Raw genomic sequence first — 14993 nt, 5'->3', positions numbered from 1 at the left:
AGCAGCTAGCATCACGCCCTCCACAGGGAGCGAAGCAGCCCAGTGGCGGTGAGATGCCACAGGCCTGGCCTGACCCTCAACCCCACCCTCTCTCCCCAAGACACGCGGGCAGCGTCGGCCCGCGAGGGGAAGAGGTCATACTGCAGCCTGGGTAACAGTGGCCCTAGGTTTCCTGTCCAAGGAAGCACTGGAAAGATTAAGTCCTTCCCAAGAAACCCCTGGGATCAGAGAGGGAGAATTCTTTGACATCAAACACAATCAATAAAAATTTGATAGTAAACACGTTTGCAACTCTCATTGAAAAAAAAACTGATTAAATTTCATCCAGTTATAAATAGCTAAAGCCCAGCTCTCTCAGCTGAGCTTTCCTAGGTGTGCATACAAGCTATAAGAAATGAAAAGGGTTAAAGTGATCCACATTCTGAAGACAGACTTAAATTTTAGGTACTTAGCATGCAAGTTAAAACAAAGCTTTCCAAGTTCAAAGCCTCAATAATGGTCATTTTTGCATGGTTCATAAATGTATGCTGTACAGCATATTTCTGTGTTTTTGTATCTTGTATACCTTTTGTATTTTCTTTGACTCTTTCTGAGCATTCTCTCGGAGTGGTACTTTTCCAAATAACTTCCATCCCAAGTCATTTTGTTTGTCAAGTCTTGCATTTTGTTTTCTAGCAAGCAAATTCCTATAGGAAGAAAATAAAAGGGTTAGGGAATTGTTGGGTATTTACAGAAACACTAGGACAGCCAAATCACTCTCTAATGAAAACAAGTAGACTTTCCTTTGAGAGAACAATGTGATGAATCACAAACTTTAATTCTGCAGACTTGACTTTCATGTAGACAAAGAATTATGAAGCAGGTGAAAAGACCTTGAACCACAGTAAGTTTTTTGTTATTCAACAATAACATGTACAAGTTCTATCATTTAGAGTAAGGAAATGTATTATAGAGTAACAAAGCATATCCCAAAAAGTGAGCTTTGAAGTCAGACCAAACTGAATTGAAACCCTGGCTCAATCACTCACTAGCTGTGTGACTCTGACCGGTATATTAACCTCTCTGAGGCTCAGTTTCCTTACGTCTAACAAGGGTCACTATATGAATTAAAATTACAGGTACATGGGGCTTCCCTGGTGGCGCAGTGGTTGAGAATCCGCCTGCCGATGCAGGGGTCACGGGTTCGTGCCCTGGTCCGGGAAGATCCCACATGCCGCGAAGCACCTAAGCCCGTGAGCCATGGCCGCTGGGCCTGCGCGTCCGGAGCCTGTGCTCCGCAACGGGAGAGGCCACAGCAGTGAGAGGCCCGCATACAGCAAAAAAAAAAAAAAAAAAAAAAAAAAATTACAGGTACATGATCAGTGCTCAAAGGATAACAGTTGTTTTAGTACTTAAACCTCTAGCTTAGCTTAAATTATCTATAAGGTAAATCTATATTATCTATTTATAAAGAGTCTCCACGTATCATAAAAAGAAAGCCACTCATGAGATAATCACAAGGTCTTCTCTCCCAACAACATGTAAATAAACCCAGATAACATAAATAAATCCTAAATGGTACTACAAAATAAACTATGTTTGGGAATGCATTGTATTGGTGCGTTCATTAAAAACAAATGGTTTCTAGGGCTCACTGGAAAGTATAAGATGAGCAGGAAGCATCTTGCATGCTAGAAAGAAGTTGCTCAAAGAAATATGGGGACAAGTTTAATGAAAACAGTACCCAGCTTGAAAAGGGCTCTCACTAGCTAAATACGGAACAATGTAATCATCAAAATAAATAATGGGATTAATAACCCATCAAATGAAAAAGAAATCCATGAGCCCAAGTGGGCATGGATACAAATACACAAAGAGAGGAGGAAGGGAAACTCTTAGAATGCCCCCTAATAAGTAGAGAAAGATTGATGGGGTTAGGAATTAATCAAAGGATGCTAAAACTAGTATAGGTGAAAGTTGGATGAGGAAAAGGAATTTTACATAGTTTGAAAGTACCTCCCACAAATTACCTGTGATCACAAAGGCAAAACTAGTTACCTTTACAGTCGAGAAACCTCATCAGCCAAGTGATCAAAGCTGGCATCCCCGACGTCAGGATGGACAGCACATGTCACCTGCTCTGATGCTGAGAACATCACACCACGTCGGTGGCGGTTACCAAAAATGCATCACCCGAATATAACCATGAGGAGATGCAGACACACCCAAACTGAGGCACAGCCTGTGCAACAATGAATCTGACTCTAAAAATGTCCGTGTCACATGTGGACAAAAAAATAGTGCCTGTCATTTCAGTAAACAGAGAAATGTTGCAGCCATCCAGCCATCAGCCACTGTAGCCATCTCAACGGTGCGCCCGGAGGGGATTCTGGATGGAGAAAATCTGGGACACTGGCCCTAGACAGTGAAGATGCACACCAAAGGAATAATTTCAACCAGCCAAGACTCTTACATCTTCCCATACGATCGTTAACTTGAGATGTCTGCTTTTTGTGATTAGCAGTAATCTTTTGATGTTCAACTGCATGGTTTTTGGGTTTTGCTTTTTTCAGCAAAAAACTCCTGTATATCCTGGCTCCTTGCTTATCTCTTTGGAACAGTCCCTCAGAGCTATCTGAGAGGCTGCCTTCCTGGGCTATAGTCCTCTTAAAGGCCACCAAATAAAACATAATTCTCAACTTTCAGGTTGTGCTTTTTTTTTTTTTTTCAGTCGACAAAGAAAGGCTGAAGAATTGTTCCGGATTAAAAGGAGGCTAGGGCTTCCCTCGTGGCGCAGTAGTTGAGAATCTGCCTTCCGATGCAGGGGACACGGGTTCGAGCCCTGGTCTGGGACGATCCCACATGCCGCAGAGCAGCTGGGCCCGTGAGCCACAACTAATGAGCCTGCGCGTCTGGAGCCTGTGCTCCGCAATGGGAGAGGCCGCGATAGTGAGAGGCCCGCGCACCGCGATGAAGAGTGGCCCCCGCTCGCCGCAACTAGAGAAAGCCCTCGCACAAAAATGAAGACCCAACACAGCCATAAATAAATTAAAAATTTTTTAAAAAAAGAAGACTATTGGGACAACGGACGCAATTTGAACATATAGAGGAGAACAGCATTGGGTTAATATTAAATTTCCTGATCTTGATAACTGTACTACAGTTACAGCAGAGAATGCCCTTGTTCTTAGGAAACGTACTGACATACTTAGGGATAAACGGGCATGATACCTCCAAATGATTCTTCTAATGCTTCCTCAAAATTCTTATACACTTACATAGAATAGATACCACCTCACAGAATGAATAAAACAATGGAGTAAAATGTAAATGGCTAGTGAATTTGGGTAAAGGACATAAGGGAGTTCCTTGTATGTTTCTTGCAAAGTCTCAGTAAATTTGAAATTATATTTAAAAAAGTTATTATACAAAAACTTTCAAACAAGGTTTCTTTGTATTCTTCCTTGGTTTTCTGTTGTGGTTACAATAGAACCTATTTCAGAAATGGTTTCATACCCCAAGGCAATTTCTATTTACATTAGTAAGAAATGAAGTCTGAGGCGTCTCCAGGCCCATCCTGTCTAACATCTCAGATTCCGCCAGCTGTGAAAGACTTACGCAATCAAAACCAAGCTAAAACCTCAGCCACCCAGAAAGGTTCTAAGAATTTGGGCATCCAGAGCCTGGATTCACTAACGGCTAACATTTTGCTAAAGAGGAGTTGCCTCTGAGGAAGGGAACTGGGTGCAAGGGACAAAAGGTGAGGAAGCCAAGGGCACCCAGAAAGGGGAGGGGCCAGGAGTGAGAGGTATGCCTCCCAAAGGACCCTGACCTTATTCTGGAGGGACGTGAGTTGCTGAGGGTCTAGAGGGGTAACAGTAGAGAACCGCTCAGAAGGGACTGGGTACGGGGAAACTCAAAAGAAGTCTGGGCTTTGTGAGCTGGGAGGCTGAGTGTAAACGGTGGTGCTATTCGCTGAGACCGACCAGCAGGAGGTGAACCGAGAGCAACAGAAACCCTGGTTTCCCTGCCCACTGCTAAGGCTACATAATTTCACACAAATGTAGTGCAGATAAAGTTTATCAAAAATCAAAGTTGTGGGACTTCCCTGGTGGCGCTGTGGTTGAGAGTCCGCCTGCCGATGCAGGGGACGCGGGTCCGTGCCCCGGTCCGGGAGGATCCCACGTGCCACGGAGCGGCTGGGCCCGTGAGCCGTGGCCGCTGAGCCTGCGCGTCCGGAGCCTGTGCTCCACAATGGGAAAGGCCACAACAGTGAGAGGCTCGTGTACCACACAAAAAAAATTTTTAAATAATTTTAAAAAATCAATGTTGTAAAAAAAAAAAAAAAAAAAAAAAAAATCAATGTTGTGCGACTTCCCTGGCGGTCCAGTGGTTAAGACTGTGCTTCCAGTGCAGGGGGCGCGGGTTTGATCCCTGGTCGGGGAACTAAGATCCCACATGCCACATGGCGAGGCCAAAAAAATCAGAGTTGCAGAATTATTTTTAGCCTAAGAGCTTAAGCTATACATAATAGGCCACGACTTCTGAAAGGTCTGTAAAAGGTATCTTTGGATACATTACTTTTGTGAAGCTGAGGTCACCACACGTACCAGGAGCTCTGAGCAGAAAGGAACCCCTCCCTAGCTTCAGCTGTTGTGCCGTCTGCAGCCCCGGTGCAGGCACAGGGAACGGGGAAGCCCAGCCAGAAAAGGGTTCCGGCCCGGCTCCCCTTTCAGGTTGAGGGTCCTGGGCAGCCTGGCATGGAGCTGGCTGCTGAGCCCAGAAGCCAGGTGGCCCCAAGGACCCGCCTCTGCCCATCACACGACCCGAGCCCACTCCGGGGCCAGGTGCCCTGCGAGAACACGGCGGGCGGGGGGGGGCGGGCAAGCCGTCCCTTCAGCACCTGTGCTGCCTTCCTGACTGGGTCTCAGAGGAGCCCTCAGGGACGCCCCGCAAGTGGCGAGGCTCCTCCCCAGTCCAGGAGGGCCCAGAGGGAAGACGCGTCTGTGGGTCCCTCGGGAGGTCCCCACGTGAGCTGTGTGACCGCAGCGTCAGCCCAAGCCTGGCCCTCAGATGCCTAAGAGCGCTCTCGTGCTCCTGGAGAAGGCAGCGGTCACAGCCGCTGTCCCTGACACCTCACCGCACGACGGGGGCTGTGTGACTGAAGCTTCCTTTAGCAAGTCCTCACCTGCTGAGCTCTTGTCACTCTGCAAAGCCTTCCCCGTCTGGCTGCCACCAGCCCAGCCCCCAGGCCTGAGCTCCCACCCCAGCTGTTTCTAGAGCACTCACCACGTTGTTCTGTGTTTGCTGGAGGTACTGTGTCTGCTCCCCTCTCCACACACCTCTCCCCTGGGGTGGGGTGGCCCAGGCGGCAGGCCGGAGTCGTCTCTGCACCCCCAGCGCTCTGTCCAGCAGGTGTCTGCTGGTGGATGGAGCAGCCAGTATAGGTGTCTGCAGGGGACGTGAGGAGGCTGGTGGGAGCCGCTCCAAGGCCAGCAGGCGCGCCTCCAAGGGTGGGGCACACGCATGGCACCCTCAAGGCAGGGCTCAAGGCAAGAGAGATGTATCTGCACAAATCAAAGCCCAGGACCGAGAATTACACAGAGGTAGCCTCTGAGCAGGGGTAGGAGCTCGCCTGGAAAGGAGGGCCGGAGTGGAAGGCCGGGGGCTGGGAGAGGTCGGGGTGGGGGTGGGGGGCAGAGGAGGACACCACAAGCTGGCTCCTGGGGGGAAGGCAGCAGCGGGGGGCGGCGGCTCCAGGGGAGCAACTGAGGACCGTGCCAAGGAGGCGATGAGAACCGGGCATCCCGGTAAAGGGCCCTTCGGTGCGAGGGCCGGAAGGAAAGCAAGCACTTCCTCTCCTGGCCGCACTAGGGACCTCAGCTGATGGCCTCAATTCGGTCTCTGACTGAAGGGCAAAAACAACACAGAAGTGGGGGAGACTCTGAACCTGCACCTGAAGGGAATCAGACCACCAAGGGCTAATAAAGAAGCCGTGCCGTTCCTGGGTATGTCCCCCGTCTCCGATCCACAGGGCATAATGACAGTCTTCCCAAGACTGTCCACATGGAGGTTCCCTGAGAGCCACCCGGGACTCATCTGGAGATGATGAATCCCGCCCTGCCTACCCGCACACACGCGGACACAGCACGCCAACCTGGCACCCCTCACCCCACCTACCTACACACCACACACACACACACACACACACACACACACGCGCGCGCGTGCGCGCACGCGGGGGAGAGGGCACGGCTTAACTCCTCACTCGCCCCCTTCCTCCAAGGGGCCACTCAAATCCGCTCAGATCTACCCTCCTCACAGCCGGCAGCAGGAGCACCTGAAGACTCTTCCGAAGACAGAGGCCAAGCACGTCTGCCAAGAGGCTGACCGTGGCGTCTAAGCCTCCACCAGCCCTGCCCCAGAAGCACCCCTACAGGCAGGGGACCGGAGTGGAGATGCCTCTCAACAACCCGCCAGGCCTCACTCACTCAACAAACACTCTCTGAGGGGCTCAAGCACACTGGACAACAGAAAAGGCAGCCTTCGGTGCTCAGAAACCTTCGGCCTCTCCTCAGGCTAACGGCAAGCCGCTCGGCCCGACGGCTATGGTCTGGCCGCCCCCTCGGGCCCGGGCCTCTAAGGGCCTGTGGTCCCGCGTGTGCACGCCCCACCCTTTCGCCAGCTGCCCCTCGGGCACGGCTCCGTGACCCGACAAGGCCCGGGCGCCTGCAGAACGCCAGCGCCACCTCTTCGCACGGCGGCCGGAGACGTCTCTTGAAAGCACGGGTGGACCACGCAGCCCCGGCCCCACATCCCTCCGGTGGCCTCCGGCCGCTCGCGGCACCGTCACGCATGCTGTTCCCTTTGCCCTCAAGGTGCTCCTGAAAGAGGAGCCACGAGTGCCTGCCTCACAGCGGGTCGTGAGGGTTAAACGAGGCACTGGACCCCGCAGGCGGCGCGCAGGCACTTGCACACACACTTGGCCGCTGAAACTCCGCTTGGGGACTGAGCGCTGGCGAGCAGGGAGAGACTGTCCCCAGGCTCAATGCCCTTCAGCCCAGCCAGCCCTCTGCACCCGAAGGCAAGGCTTCAAGAACTGCGGGCGGAAGGAAGGTGACCTAGGAGGCTCCGGCTCCACCTCAGGAAACACACTTTGGGGGCTGTCAATGGCTAAGCCACATCCAACTGCGAGGGAAGAGCCTCATCCTGAAAGCCTGAGGGAGGTAAGAAAAAGGAGCCAGGGTCTCCCCCGGCATCTCTCCCAGAGCGTTTTGCAAAATATTTATTCCTGTCTCAATACGCACCAACTCAGAGGACAAGATTCGCGACACCGATGACAAAGTAATAACGTTCAACATGACAGTGCGTCAGGTCCTGCCAGCTCCCCCGTGAGGCTGGACGTACACAGGCACCGTGGATGCCATGCCGCAAGAAACTAGGGCCATCAGAGTCAGGAGCAAGCTTGCTTACTGACATTTAACTGGGACGAGATGGACCTGTAGGATCTCAGTCCTCACCAGGAAGCGTCAGATATGAGCCTGCTCAGATCCTGACCACACCTTCCCTCCTCTCAACCTCCTCTGCACTCTAAGTCACCAGGATCCTGACTGCTGCAGGCTTGTCCCCCGGGGCCCCACTGACAGGAGGTACAGAGAAGGCTGACATCCGAAGAGGCAAAAGGCGGCTGAGTGTGAGTGGGGAAAACACCACCTGGAGACTTGAACACCCCTCACCTTCTGACAAAAGGTTTGGCCCTGTACTGACCAACGCCAGAGCCGCTAGCCACATGCGGCCACTCAGCACTTGAAGCGTGCCCGTGCTGAGATGATGTGTTGGCTTTAAAAAGATTTCTTTCAAGTGTCACAAGAAAACTGAAACAACCCAAGGGTTCATGATCTATTCATAGGCAGGCTTAAAGGATCAGGGGAGCCTTGAAGCTTACAGCATTTGGGGAATCCTCTTTAAAGAAAAAAAAAAAAAAACTAATTGGGTACACAAAATTGTACCTAATTAGGTACAAGTGAGGGGTCCTGAAGGTTAAGTATCATTAATGTTGTCATAAACCCAATTCTATGTCTTTGGCTTCTGACACCTGGGACAAGTGACACGGTGGCTCTGCCGGTGCTCACAGGTGATGAAAACTCCAGCCGGTGAAACTCTAGCACCAACTTATGTCCAACGTTCCACGTCTCTGTTTTTAGACAAGCGATCGTAGACTCAAAAAACCAATACCCTTTCTTCGTAGGTGCTGTGAGGCTGAGGTTGCTACCTTCACCTCCACCCCACGCGAACTTAACTTTCCCAAGGTACCGAAGCCAAAAGAAGGCAATTCCAGGAGCAATTAAAAATGCTCGCTGACGACACTATGAGGTGCTAGACCTGGGTCCCTGCGCACGCGAACATCAAGGTACTGTGAGTGCGCTGATGGCCGTGCGGGCCCTACAGCGGGCGCTCAAGTACATCCCCAGATACTATCGACCTGTGATTTTGTCTTCGTCGCCAGAATGTGAAGTCCACGAGGGTGAATGCTGTCTCTTCTATTTACTGTGGTGCCTCTAGTGTCTGCAACAGTTCCTGGCATATAGGAAAAGACTCCAACTTACTGAATGTATGCTTTTTTCAGGGAATTTTCATAAAGATGACATGAGAATTATCCCTGCCCATTTAAAACAGGAGAAGCTAGGATTCGGAGAGGTTGAGGAGTCTCGCCCAGAGAGACACAGCCAGGCTGCTCCCTGGCAGGTGTGGAGTCTGGGCTGTCCCAGAAGACGGGGGACAGCTAGCATGGAAGGATGCAATCCTCCCTGACCTGGTCGAGCGGGTTCCACGAGCCACCGGCACTCCTCAGGGGTTTCTCAAAACTTCTCAGAGTCTTAAGAAATAAACCTCTAAAGTCCTCCTCCTTCAAGACAATGCACGCTTGAACTCCGTAATTCAGTAATTACTTGAGGCTTCTTGCCCTCCCTGTCTCATTTACAAAGCGTTAGCAAATCCTGCTTCCAAAGCAATCAGAAACAAGGTGAAACACGTAGCATTCAGCTGCCCCGAGAACTCCCTGGCCCAGATGGGTATCTTCTCCACCACTTCCTGCATCACAGATCACCTGTCAGGCACTGGTCCTGCACCAGGCACTTCTAGTGTATCTTATGTGTGAAACAACCCTACAAGAAAGGTATTATAGTTACTACCACCCAGACAGGACACAGGCTTGGTGAGGTTAAGCAATTTGCTCCTCAAGGGACATATCAATCGTGACGCTCATCTGCGGTAGAGAAGGGAAAAATCTCCACTGATTCCACTAAAGTTCCACCTCATAGGTATTTTTTCCAGACGTCCACCCCTCAAAAACTGACATGCTCCACTGCCACATATACTTACACTGCACCTCTGACTCCGCTCTGAAAACACAAGGGGAAGAGGCTAGCCCACTTCAACTGCCACAGAAACACCAAAGAAAACAGCATTCTGCAAAGGAGAACCTCCTGTGTGCTAAAATTCTCCCTCCCCTGTGGGAAATAGGAAGTGAGTAAGGAAGACACGGAGGCGTTATTACTGCGATCAAAATCACTGTGCCAAAACGTCCTAGTTCCACTCACAACTAAAAGTACCCGGAGTCTCTCCTCTTGCAGAAAATGTTACCCAAGTAGCATCTGACGCTAAACATCGAATCCCCTAAAAACAATGATAACACGCAAGGGAGGGAGGGGGGCGTGGGCAGTGAGCACGGATGTAAACACAGGCCCAAGAACTCACACGCACACAGCAGACCCTTGCTGGATCAGACCCATCTTAAACCGAGGAATATCCAAGGAAATGACTCTGCGCCATGGTGGGGTGGGCGGGGGCTAAATCATGGTAAATCCTCCATAACGTGGTAGAAACCTCGCTCCGGTTAAGTCTCCGTTTACAAAAGCAAGAAAGGCGAGACCGCAAACACAAACCTGTCCATTGACAGGAGCACCGGGGTGCAGGCCATCCCGCCTACGGTGAGCACCCGCGTCTGCAAGGCCAGCCACAGAGGCGCTGAGCCTCCCCTGGAAACATTCCTGCCCAGCTGGAGCCACAGTCCCCGGAAGCACCATGGGAGCCCTTCTGAGCCCTGCTCCACACCGTCTGGAAGGTTAATAAGGCATGCAGGGCGGAGCGGACCAGCTGGAAAGGCAGGCAGTGCCGGTAGGCCGGGCTCTGACTCCTAACTAATCACAGGGAGGGAGGGTGCGGGCAGTCTGGGAAGCAAAGCTGAGTGACCCGCGGCATCTCAGCCGCATCTCAGCACCCTGCCGAGACCCAGAGCCACAGCACGCCAGGACAGGCGAACCACCACCAAACCCACGGGCGCTGCTGACCGAGAAGCAAGGCAAAATGTATCTGGAACCACTTTGAACAACTCCTTTGGGCCGGACCCTGCACTTTGTGAAGAAGCAACCAGGTATTTAGGTGAGTCAGAAACACGGTCACATAAATCTCTGTCCAAATACCTGCATTAGAACCATCACTAGGGGATTCTCCCTCCATGACTTCAAGTAGGGTTCAAAAATTTTAAAGTACAAGATCTAACTAACAAACTTCAAGGTCTATGGAACTGATCTATTTTAAATCCACAAGAAGATACTACAGGTTGGCTGGCCCTTGGGGCAAAAAGCATCGTTCGATCATGTGTCAACAATTAGCCCACAGTAATACAATCCTCCAGGCGCCTGGCCAGGGTCCTCTTTCTAATAATCAGCTCCACCGTCCCTTAAAAAAAAAAAACCATCTGTCAGCATGTCTGCAACGTTTGAAACTACACAAAAAAAGTCTGACTGGAGACAGTCATTAGATGGACATCTCTGGCAAGAGGAGGTAAGGACCAAAGAGGTAAATTTTACTTTTACATTACAAATATTTGTATTGCTTTTTAAAAAAATCAAACATGGGCTTCCCTGGTGGCGCAGTGGTTGAGAATCTGCCTGCCGATGCAGGGGACACGGGTTCGTGCCCCGGTCTGGGAGGATCCCACGTGCCGCGGAGCGGCTGGGTCCGTGAGCCATGGCCGCTGAGCCTGCACGTCCCGAACCTGTGCTCCGCAAAGGGAGAGGCCACAGCAGTGAGAGGCCCGCGTACCGCCAAAAAAAAAAAGAGAGAGAGAGAAATAATTTCTGTCCAAAGTAAAGCTAGATTCGGTACATTACAAAGACACACACACAAAAAGAAAGAAAAGACAATCAAATATGGGAGATAAGAGGGCACAAGAGTGGTACTGAGAACCTAGTCTGTGCCAGGCCCTGAGACCAGTGAACAAAACCGACAAAAGTCCTGCCCCAGTGCAGCTGATGCTAACGAACATACTCTCACAATGCAGGGGACCCCAAAGTGGGGTGTCTGGACCAGAGGCAGCATTACCTGGGAGCTGGCTAGAAATACAAGTTCCTGAGCCCCATCCAGACCTACTGAATCAGAAGCTCTGGGGTGGGCCCAGCAACCTCTGTTTAACCAGCCCTCCAGGTGGCTCTCTGATGCTGCTCAAGTTTGAGAAGCACTGCTCTGGACTCTGTTTATACGCTTAAAATTCCTGCTATCCTACTTAGAACTGCTGGTCAAACTCCTCACTGCCCAAGGGGTCAAGCTGACCCTTTTCGGTCTGGCACACCGGCAGCTCAGGGTGAGCTCAGAATAATCATTCGCAAGGTGACCACAACAACAGACGAGTCAGCCACCCCAACACTCAGCCCCCTTCCTTCGGCTTCATCTTCGGTCTTTCTCAGGATGCTTTTTCTCCTACACTACAGAAGAATGTACAGCTTCATGTTCCTACATCCTTCCAAATTTTCCCTCAACCTGAGGTATTCATGTTTTATAATTGCACCTCAGCAAACAATTTCCAAAAATATGCATAATTTTAAAACTCACAGAGAAAACTCAGGTCCAGATGGTCTCACTGGTGAATTCTTCCAAACATTTAAGGAAGAAACACACAAACTCTTCCAGAGAACAAACCTTTTAATCCCCACACACCCCCTCCCCAAAGCAAATTTATTAGGTCACTCAATGGATACATTTATAGGTATTATTCACCAAGAAAAAAAACCAGGACTTTCTGATGCTCCTTCAAGGATCATTTGACATGGTGTGTGTGTGTGTGTGTGTGTGTGTGTGCGCGCGCGTGTGCGCGCGCGTGCACGCGCACAAGTGTGTGTACACTTTAAAAAATTCCCATGAAAGCTTTTTTATTATTTTTTAAAATTCATATACAATAAAACTGACTTTTTGGTGTACAGGTCTATGAGTTTTAACAAACTGGTCAGTTCGTTTAACCACCACAGAAAAATCTTACAGAAACTCTTTGAGAAAACAGAAGGAAGAACATTCCTCAACCCGTTTTATAAGGTCAGCATAATCTTGATACCAAAACTTGTCAAGGACATTATAAGAAAGGAAAATTACAGGCTACACTCTTATGCATACAGAAAAATTTTTTTAAAACACAAAGTATCAGCAAATCAAATCCAATAACATATAAAGGATGATCTATCAAGAACAAGTTGGGATTTTTCTAAGAATGCAAAGTTAGCTGACTTAACATTAGAGAAATATGTTATTCACCACATAAACAAAATAAAGGAGAAAACACATATAACCATCAATAGATAGAGGGAAAAAGCATTTGATAAATGCAACATACTCATGATTTTTTAAAATCATAAAACTAGGAATAAAAGGGAACTTCCTTAATCTGGTAAAAATATTTATTATAGGGCTTCCCTGGTGGCGCAGTGGTTGAGAGCCCACTTGCCAATGCAGGGGACATGGGTTCGTGCCCCAGTCCGGGAAGATCCCACAGCCGCAGAGGGGCTAGGCCCGTAAGCTATGGCCGCTGAGCCTGCGTGTCCGGAGCCTGTGCTCCACAACGGGAGAGGCCACAACAGTGAGAGGCCCACGTACCACAAAAAAAAAAAAAAAAAAAAAAAAAAAAAAAAAAAATTATTATAAAGTAAGATATCTGATAAAAAGTATCTTACCGCAAAAATCACACTTAATGAGGAAATGGTAAAAGCTTTCCCAGAGACCAGCACCACACAAAGCTTTCTGCCAGCACCACTTCAATTTAGCACTGTATGGGAGTTCCTAGTCATGCAATAAGGCAAGAAAACGAAATAAAAGGTATAAAAATGGGAAAGAAACAAAACTCATCCACAGACTGCATGATTTTCTACAGAGAAAACCCAAAAGAATCCACAGATAAACTATCAGAACAATTGAATTTAGCAAGATCATGGGATTCAAGGTCTACACACAAAAATTAACTCCAACTAACGTTTATAAAATGACATTTTAAAAACCATCAAAAAATAACAAATATCCCGGAATAAATTTAATGAAAGAAAATAGGACCTTTACATTAAAAAAACTATAAAATACTATGGAGAAATTTTTAAAAACCTAAATAAATGGAAGGACATACCATATTCAGAGATCAGATGTCTTCATATAGTAAAAAATGACCAACAGATTCAATGTAATCCCAAACAAAATCACAGCAGATTTTTTGTGGTAACTGCCAAATGGATTTTAAAATTTATATGGAAATGAAAAGGACCTAGAATAACCAAAACAATGTTAAAGAAGAAGAGAGTAGGAGGGCTTATTCTACAGCTATTAAGACTTATTATATAGTAATAGTAATTAAAAGAATATTAGTGAGAGGACAAATAGATGATGGAACATATACAGTCACCTGATTTAGTGCAAAGGCTCAGTGGGACGGATAAGCTTTACAATAAATAAACATCAACCACTCACTACCTCGCACTATAACAGAAAATTAATTCCGACAGACCATGGATCTAGTTCGTAATGGCAAAACAAAGCTTCTAGAAAATAACACAGAATTTCTTAAACAGAACACAAGACGCACTAACCATAAAAAGAAAAATTCTATAAAGCAGAATTCATTAGCATTAAAAACTTTTGTTAGTTAAGAAAACAAAAGTTAAAAACATTAAGAGAATAAAAAGTAAGGCGTAGTGCAGGAGAAGATATTGCAATACGTATGTCTCACAAAGGACTCTCCTCTCCTGAATACAGAAAGTATACCTACAAATAATCAGTAAGACAGCCCCAGGTAGGCAGGTCACAAAGGAAGGTGCCAAATGGTCAATATAATATAAAAAAGTGCATCAAATCATTAGTCATCAGAGAAATGTAAATTAAAACCAAATACCCTTACCCTATTACCAGAATGGCAAAAAGAAAAAGAAAAAAAAAAAAGAAAATTGAAAATTGCTAGTCCAAGTGTATAGTGGTACAACCATACTGGAAAACCACTGAGCAGTGTCCACTAAAGCAGACCCAGCAATCCCACCTGAGGTGCATGTGCACCAAAAGACATTCTGATTAGCATTCTCCCCCAGTGGTCAAAAGCGGAACAAATCAAACCACCAGCCATAAGAGAACATAAAGAGATATACTTGTTCAACTGAAAACTATACAGAATGAAAGAAAACAAATACTGCTGCCACAGAGTGACCACCTGGGTGAACCTGAGACAAAGTTGAGGAAAGAAAGCCAGATGCAAAAGTATATGCTGGGACCTGGAGACTGTCACACAGGGTGAAATAAGTCAGAAAGAGAAAAACAAATACCGTATGCTAACGCACGTATATGGAATCTAAAATAAATAAATGGTTCTAAAGAACCTAGGGGCAGGACAGGGATATGGACTTGAGGACACGGGGAGGGGGAAAGGTAAGCTGGGACGAAGTGAGAGAGTGACATGGACATATACACACTACCCAATGTAACATAGCTAGCTAGTGGGAAGCAGCCGCATAGCACAGGGAGATCAGCTCGGTGCTCTGTGACCACCTAGAGGGGTGGGATAGGGAGGGTGGGAGGGAGACGCAAGAGGGAGGGGATATGGGGATATACGTATGCGTACAGCTGATTCACTTTGTTGTAAAGCAGAAACTAACACACTATTGTAAAGCAATTATACTCCAATAAAGATGTTTAAAAAAAAAAAAGTATATGCT

At 48.0% G+C, this 14993-nt stretch overlaps 1 protein-coding gene across 11 annotated transcripts in view; it reads right to left on the bottom strand.

Moving 5' to 3' along the window:
- Window positions 1–14993, bottom strand: part of TBC1D14 (TBC1 domain family member 14) — a 103244-nt gene that overhangs the window by 54529 nt on the left and 33722 nt on the right. For 10 of the 11 annotated variants that reach the window (XM_067036723.1, XM_067036728.1, XM_059066206.2 and 7 more), the window contains one exon: window positions 566–686. In XM_067036723.1, coding sequence (XP_066892824.1) covers window positions 566–686 — 121 coding nt within the window. Of the gene's footprint in view, window positions 1–565; window positions 687–5268; window positions 5547–14993 lie in introns of all 11 variants that reach the window. The other variant, XM_067036730.1, reaches the window with a different exon arrangement.

Source organism: Kogia breviceps, chromosome 6 (genome assembly GCF_026419965.1).
Source record: "Kogia breviceps isolate mKogBre1 chromosome 6, mKogBre1 haplotype 1, whole genome shotgun sequence".
Classification (NCBI taxonomy): domain Eukaryota; kingdom Metazoa; phylum Chordata; class Mammalia; order Artiodactyla; family Physeteridae; genus Kogia; species Kogia breviceps.
This window is presented reverse-complemented; position numbering and strand designations above follow the sequence as displayed.